At 36.7% G+C, this 8740-nt stretch overlaps 1 protein-coding gene across 1 annotated transcript in view; it reads right to left on the bottom strand.

Moving 5' to 3' along the window:
- LOC106884207 (uncharacterized) overlaps positions 1-8740 on the bottom strand; it is an 83212-nt gene that overhangs the window by 65148 nt on the left and 9324 nt on the right. Inside the window, exons 3-4 of the mRNA XM_052975739.1 lie at positions 3139-3249; positions 1284-1358 (exon numbers count right to left, since the gene is read on the bottom strand). Of these exons, the coding sequence (XP_052831699.1) occupies positions 1284-1358; positions 3139-3249 (186 nt within the window). The remainder of the gene's footprint in view (positions 1-1283; positions 1359-3138; positions 3250-8740) is intronic.

Raw genomic sequence — 8740 nt, 5'->3', positions numbered from 1 at the left:
TGGTGGTTGTAGTAGTAGTAGTGGTAGTAGTAGTAGTGGTAGTAGTAGTAGTGGTAGTAGTAGTGGTAGTAGTAGTAGTGGTAGTAGTAGTAGTGGTAGTAGTAGTGGTAGTAGTAGTAGTGGTAGTAGTAGTAGTGGTAGTAGTAGTGGCAGCAGCAGCAGCAGTATTTACTGTTGTCATCGTTACTGCTGCTGCTGCCGTTCGTTATAGAATATACAAGTTGATTAATTGATGGATAATTTAACTTTAAACTCAACAGTGATGGTTGTGGGTGTGCAAGTTGAACTTAGTGGTCTACTCCATAAACGGTATCTTAAGGGTGTGGGTTCGAGTCCAGTAGCCGCCCGTCGGCAACTTCCGTTTTATAAGCGTAGATACCCAATCTTCCGTTGCTGTCCTTACAGGTTTACTGTGTTGAAGATTTACTTTCTTGTCTGAAAAATATCATTTGTTTGTTTGTTGTGAACTCTACTTCCCATTGTTTGACATGATAAGAAATATTTAAACCAATATTAACCCTAATATTTACGAATGAAAGCTACCAGAAATATTCCTCTACATTTCTAATCAATATCTGACTGTAGTTTTCAGTTTTTGTCATTTCTATTTACCATTATCTAAAATTTTGTATTGACGTGTATAGCGGTATTTGTCAAAGTATGTGTATAACAGCTTATTTTTTGCTTATGTAGTGCCTAATATATGTTAAACGCTCATATAAATATCGGGTTTTAAGGCATCATTTTGAAAAACTAGAAAAGAGTTTAAAAATTTGCTTTATTTAACAAGTATTTTTATAAAATGATTTTAAAGTTTGATAGTTCCTGCGATAATACTAAAGAAGATCCAAATAAGAGCAAAATGCAACAACATCACCCATTGCTTTCGTGGGGGATTAAACAGGAGAGAAGGAGTGGTACAAGAGGTGCAGGAATATCTCTATACTCTCATAGTTTTAGTGTATTATTAGTTCTTGCCCTCAGGCTGAAGCCGTAGAGATCTCCGATCAGAATATATCATTTATTACCAAGCATATCATTTATTAACTGAAGTTCTCAATATATTTAGACATTTCTTACTGAGAATATTTTATACGATAATAATTAATGAAGTATATAAAAAAAAGAACATACTTCATTTAATCTGAATCAAAAAACCTTTCGAATTTTAAGTCATCGTTATTGGCAGAACTACTTGTAAGAGAAAAATATCCTAATGTAGTTAGAACAAATGTCAGAATGATTACAACAATAAAACAGAGTGAACCAACAAGAATTGATACTTTGATAAATCGTCTTGCATTCGTGTTTGCTTCGTTTGCACCTGATATATCTCCATTTCGGATCCTTGTGTTTGCCTAGAAGACAGAAAGACAAGAGTTAGTTTATATTTAAAGCATGCTAATAAAACTCAACGGCAGTAAATATATTGGTTTCGAATTTTGGTACAAGGCCAGCAATTTTGGAGGAATGGATAAGTGAATTACATCAACCCCAGTACTCAACAAGTACTTATTTTATCTATCCCTAAAGGATCAAAGCCAAAGTCGACCTCAACGGAATTTGAACATACAATGTGAATACGGACGAAATACCACTAAGCATTTCGCCCGGCGTGTTAACGTTTCTTATTTCTTTCTTGCCCACAAGGGGCTAAACATAGAGGGGACAAACAAGGACAGACAAAGGGATTAAGTCGATTATATCGACCCCAGTGCGTAACTGGTACTTATTTAATCGACCCCGAAAGGCAGAGTCGACCTCGGCGGAATTTGAACTCAGAACGTAACGGCAGACGAAATAACGCTAAGCATTTCGTCCGGCATGCTAACGTTTCTGCCGGTTCGCCGCCGTAACAACAGCAATTTTATGAAATTATATGAATGAACAATATTGTTTCTTCTTAATAAAGGAGTGGATGATGGGGGGTGTCGGTGTGACCACAAATTCCACCAATATTTTTGCGGGTGGGTGTGGTTGTGGTGGTGTTGAACTGATATTATTTGTTAGTTTCCTAACCGTTGCTCTTATAAAGTAGATATTTTATCCAAGCTGTTAAATGCCATACTTTTTCTAAATCAATTGCTGCTTAGGTGTTAGAGCTATTATATGTAGACTGGATTATTAGAAACCTGATTTATAATGACGTGGTATGTTGGCAGAGATATAAAAGATGAGTAGAGTAAGACTGTTGTGGTTGAAATATTCGAAACAGTTATTGTCAAACATAATGGAGCAAACAAGTATTTCAGGTGACCCTTTATTATATATCACAACTATTACAACCTATTACAATCATGCTGTTCGTTTGATCTTGTTTAAGGCCTTTTGTTTTGCTTCTCAAGTACAATCTCTATGAACTAAATGCTTAACAAGTGCATGAGGGAACTTGAACCAGTTTCTGTCACAACCACTAGGATACAATTCAACCTGTCTGAAATAGCAGTTAAATTCCTCTAATCACAGCATGCTCTCATTGTGGCGTTTCCCTAGGTCCCACTACTATAAATATTAACAAAATAAAAAATCTATGAAAACATGACTTTTAATCAAGTAAAATATTGGCATCTTACATTTTTCTTTGCTCTAAAATTTGAATATTTTTTTCTTTTACTCTTTATTTGTTTCGGTCAGTAGAGTGCGGCCATGCTGGAGCATTTCCCTTGAAGAATTCTAGTCAAATGGATCGACACCTGTGCATATTTTACTTTTAAGGCTGGTACTAATTTTATTATCGCTTTTGCCGAACCACTAAGTTACACGGACGTAAACACACCAACATCGATTGTCAACGTTAGTAGCTGACAAAGACAAAATCTCTTTCTCTTGCACACACACACACACACACACACACACACACACACATATATATATATATATATGTGTGTGTGTGTGTGTGTGTGTGTGTGTGTCTGTGTGTGTGTGTGTGCGCGTATGACAAGATTCTTTCAGTTTCCATCTGCTTAATCCATTCACAAGGCTTTGATCAACACGAGACTATTGCAGGAAACACTTGCCCCAGGACTGAACCCGGAACCATGTGGTTGAGAAGCAAACCTCTTATCGCACAGCCACGACTGGATAAAATGTATGGAAATGAATAGAATATCTCGTAAGAAATGATCGTATTTTACTTACTTTAGATGCATAAATAATAGCAGGAATGCCTGTTGGAAAAAAGCAGAAAATGGTGACAAGAATTGCTACAGTCAACTTATTGTCAATATATTGTGGTTGCTGGTTTTGTATCTGAAAAGGGAAGAAAATAAAAAAATAACATAATCATCTGGGGATGTTTATGATGATGATGATGATGATGACGATGATCATGATCATGATGATGATGAGAACGATGATGATGTAACGACAATGAATAATGGGAGCCCCAGTCAAAACTCCGTAAGCTATGATCCTAATATAATACAAAGATATACCTAAAAAATATATATGACATGTCTCTGTAAGTTTTGATTAATTTAATTTATTGCTGTGTCTTAAATGCAGAATTGAACTTTATTTGCTCCGTACTCAAATTTAATCAATTTCTCGAAAGTAACATTTTACCCTCGCTCTCTATTTTTACTCCTCGCTCTCTATTTTTACTCCTCGCTCTCTATTTTTACTCCTCGCTCTCTATTTTTACTCCTCGCTCTCTATTCCTCTCTCCCTATTCTCTCCCCCCTCCACCTCCCTCTCTGTCTCTCTGTCTCTCTGCTTCTCCCAAAGATATATCTAAAAAATACACGTCTGCAATTCTTAACTTATTTCTGTTTGGGCAGTAAGGAGCGCTGCAGTAGGCCCCTTCTCTCGGCGGTGATATGAACGTCCTACTCGCCTCTACCATCTTCCCCTTATGTCCAATTTCTACCTCACTTCTGTGTTTACAACCACACCTAAGCAGTCCTATTCCCGCTCTCGATCTGATTGGATTATGCTGAACTTGCTGTGTTAAGTGTCTTTATCCCCTCCCTAATCAATATTTTATTTGATATTTTCTTTCTAATTTTTGTTTCTGTCAATGCCGGGATGGTAAAGGTATTTGAGCGCCCATTACTTATGAAAAGTCCCAATAGCCTGGACAAAACGTTTTGAAGGGGAAATACGAAGGTTGTGGTCAATGAGGAGAGTAGACGTAATACCAACAGTAATTGGTGCACTTGGAAGTATCTGCACTCAACTACCAACATGGCTAAAAAAGATTGGTGCAAGTGTGAAGGTTGAACATCTACAAAAACCAGCATTGCTTGGAACTGCAAGAAATCTTCGCAGGGTTTTTGAAGCATGACCAGTAAACAAGTGTCATCTTAGTCTGCTGTGTGTGGACAGCTGACACTTCCCACCAAACCCATCAAAATAAACTGTGAGTTTTAATCACATAATAATAATGGTAATAATAGTAATAACATTGTCGAGGACGCTTCAAATTCATATGGGAACTCGGCATTAGATAGATGAAGAACCTGAAACCACTGCCACAAAGCAAACAAAATGGCTCAAGCAGATTGTAAAAAGATATGTGCAGAAAAAATTGGGGAGCTGTGGAGCCAAGAGCCTGTGCGTGGACAGTATATACTTTGAAGTCGAAATGCTGATGTAGGCCAAGCAACGACCCATCAGTGGCTGAGGAGTTCAGGACCGAAAGTAGAGACTGAAGGTTTCATATTGGCAGCACAAGATCAAAGCTTGCTTACAAAAAGCTACCAGTCTGCCGTTCTTCAAAATGGTTCTGACCCTAAATGTAGATTCTGCGATAAATTTGATGAAGCAATAGAACATCTCGTCTGAGGATGCCCTGTCCTGACACCGAACGAATGCAAAAATCACCACGATAAGGCAGGACAATATTTACATTGGAAAATATGTAAAGACTACAAAATTAGGACACCTGATTACCGTAAATCCTCGGGTATAATCCGCATTTTTTTCCCCAAAATTTAAAGGTCAAAATCCCTAGTGCGTACTATATACGAGGTTAAAGATGAAAAATATTTTCTAAGCAATGTCCGAGTCTCTATTTGCTGTCCGGCAATGTTTATTCAGACGCATTTTGTGATGTCGGGCTTGTAACTGATAGTGATAAATATGTAAAGGTAATTTACTTAATATTTATTTTTCACTGTTATTTCTTTATTTTCTGCTAACAAAGTGCACAAAAAAGCTACACGTTTGCATTATGTTATATATACAATAATAATAAAGGACGTTACCGTATATACGTTTACAAACCAAGGACGTTATATAGACCTCCTTGACTCAAGTTAGAGTAGGGGGCGTATTATACACAAGGTTTAGGTTTTTCAGAGGTACAGCCCCCTAAAAATCCCCTGCGTACTATACTCAAGGGCGGACTATACTCGAGGATTTACGGTACTTGTATGAATATCATCCTGATCAAATTGTTGAAGGTAAAAATATCACTATCCTCTGGGATTTTCCAGGCAACACTGACAGAACGATCCATGCTAATCGACCTAGGAAGATAGGGAAGCAATACTTCTAGACTAATAGATGTAATTGTTTCAGAAACATGTTGGTAGTTGAGTGCTGATACTTCCAAGTTCACCAATTACTCTCTTCATCTACTCTCTTCATTGAGTACAACCTTCGTATTTCCCACTTTAAATCGTCATAGCTGTTTATTTTTCCTTCTTCTTTCGCGTTGATCCTGTTGTCACCAGTGCATGCTATGTCGCTTACCATACATATTCTTTCTTTTTTATTCACACAACATGTCCAGTTCCTGATGTCTGGTTGATTGATCGCACTGGATCATCCGAAAAGACATCGGAAACTGGACATCGTTGTGGTGAATAAAAAAGAACATGTATGATAATCGACATAGCATTATTATTATTGTTGTTGTTGTTGTTGTTGTTGTTGTTGCTGTTGTTGTTTGTTGTTGTTGTTTGTTGTTTGTTGTTGTTGGTTGTTGCTGTTGTTGTTGTTATGCTTATCATTACTTTTAATCTGCATATTTATTACAGTCACTTGTCGAGACACACCCAGTGTGTCTGTGTGAAAGACACACTGGCTGAAAGATAAAAGATCTTACAGTATCACTGAAAGCTTGGAGAGGGGAAGTGGCAGGGGCAATAACGAAATATCTTCATTCCCTTTTTATCATACGTTTCTGAAAAGGAATTTGACAAAGTAAATATGTGGTATCTCAAAGTGAAAACTGTTCTTGTTGTAGGTGCCCTACGTATGATAAAAAGGGAATGAAGATATTTCGTTATTGCCCCTGCCACTTCCCCTCTCCAAGCTTTCAGTGATACTGTAAGATCTTTTATCTTTCAGCCAGTGTGTCTTTCACACAGACACACTGGGTGTGTCTCGGCAAATGACTGTAATAAATATGCAGATTAAAAGTAATGATAAGCATAACAACAACAGCAACAACCAACAACAACAAACAACAAACAGCAACAACAACAACAACAATAATAATAATAATGATATGTCGATTATCATACATGTTCTTTTTTATTCACCACAACGATGTCCAGTTTCCGATGTCTTTTCGGATGATCCAGTGCGATCAATCAACCAGACATCAGGAACTGGACATGTTGTGTGAATAAAAAAGAAAGAATATGTATGGTAAGCGACATAGCATGCACTGGTGACAACAGGATCAGCGCGAAAGAAGAAGGAAAAATAAACAGCTATGACGATTTAAAGTGGGAAATACGAAGGTTGTACTCAATGAAGAGAGTAGATGAAGAGAGTAATTGGTGAACTTGGAAGTATCAGCACTCAACTACCAACATGGCTGAAAAAAGACTGGTGCAAGTGCATAGGTAGAACACCTACAAGAATCAGCATTGCTTGGAACTGCAAGAATTCTTCACAGGGTTCTAGAAGCATCACCTTAGTCTACTGGCTGTGGACAGCTGATACTTTCCATCATACCCAGCAAATTAAGCTGTGAGTTATCATATAATCATAATATTGATGATGATGATGATGGTGAAGGCAATTCAACCTCAATCTAGCTATACATACCTAGGGATACCCGAGGCAGTTGGAAACAAACACAACGACATGAAGGAAAAGACAAAAAGAAGGTACCTGCGGCGAGTGAGAAAATTATTGGCTTCAAAACTGAATGCCAGAAACATGATTTCGGCAATAAACGCGTGCGCAGTTGCAGTAGTTCGGTATGCCGCTGGAATCCTCAAGAGGACAGAGGAGGTGCTAAAGGAGTTGGACAGGAAGTCAAGAAAGCTTCTAACGATGCATGGAGCCCATCATCCACATGCAGACACTGATCCTCTATACACGAAGAGTGCAAATGGAGGAAGAGAACTGATAAGTTTAGAAGACTGTGTGCGTATCGAAATCGAGAGCTTAACAAGATACCGAGCCCCCGAAGTAAGTAAACCTTGCTAGTGACAGTTAGGAATGAGGGAGTATTGAAAGCAGAGAAAAAAGGAAAAACAAAGGAAGGAGTACAGAAAGGACACGAAGAAAAATTACTCAAGAAGGGACTTCACAATCAATTCCATGTAGCCATAACAACAACAACAACAACATCGAAACATACCTTAGGAATGATAACCCAGGTTCGAAATAAATTTTCCCAAGACACCTGATGAAGGCTGGAGGGTATATCAGCCGAAACGTCGTGTTAACAACAAACAAGATGAGGACAAATATCCGTCAAATGTAAATAATGGAAATAATGTAAAAGCAAAAGCACCGAAATTCACTTAGAGCACTTTTCACTACCTTTAAAAGCAAAATACTTATTAGGCTTAGCAACATTTAGTTTGTGATTTGAAAAATGATAAGAGGAGATGTCCCAACTAGAAATACACAAAACCTAGTCGACTCGATCAAGACTCCTCTAGGACTAAACAACAACGAACACAGTTAGTTTAAGTAGAATATCAAATAACAATCTGGTTTGTCATTAAGATTAACTCCTTGGTCAAGGTTACTAAAAATATTGCTGACTTATTTTGATTGATGATGGAGCCCCAATCGGTTTCGGAATCTGCAATTAGCTTTTTGACCAATCACTACTTATATATTAATGATTAACTGACTGAATATTCCACAGAGACACGTGTATGCTAAAAAAAACATTTCAGGCCATATCAGCACGACAATGCAGTAACCTGAATAATAATAATAATAATAATAATAATAATAATAATAATAATAATAATAATAATAATGATGATGATGATAATAATAATAATAATAATAATAATAATAATAATAATAATAATAATAATAATAATAATAATAATAATAATAATAATAATAATAATAATAATAATGACCTAAAATTATATGCAACCTTCTATATATGGATGACCTAAAATTATATGCATACGGAAAAACAGTCAGCCACCTTCTATATATGGATGACCTAAAATTATATGCAAAAAACGACAAAGAGCTAGAAACACTACTACAGACAGTACACGGCTTTACCAAGGAAATAGATATGAAATTAGGATTAGAAAAATGTGCCAAAGCAACCCTGAAAAGAGGAAAATTAGTTAAAAGTAGCAATATAACACTAGATAAAGTCAATGAAATAAGAGAACTAGACGAAAGCCAACCATATAAGTATTTAGGAGTCAATGAACTAGATAGCATACAACATACACAAATGAAAGAAAAAATAAAGAAAGAGTACTATAGACGAGTTAGATCAATACTAAAAACAGAGCTCAATGCTAAAAACAAGATAATGGGTATCAACACTTTTGCTGTCCCAGTTATA

This window comes from Octopus bimaculoides, chromosome 2 (assembly GCF_001194135.2).
Source record: "Octopus bimaculoides isolate UCB-OBI-ISO-001 chromosome 2, ASM119413v2, whole genome shotgun sequence".
Taxonomy (NCBI): Eukaryota; Metazoa; Mollusca; class Cephalopoda; order Octopoda; family Octopodidae; genus Octopus; species Octopus bimaculoides.
This window is presented reverse-complemented; position numbering and strand designations above follow the sequence as displayed.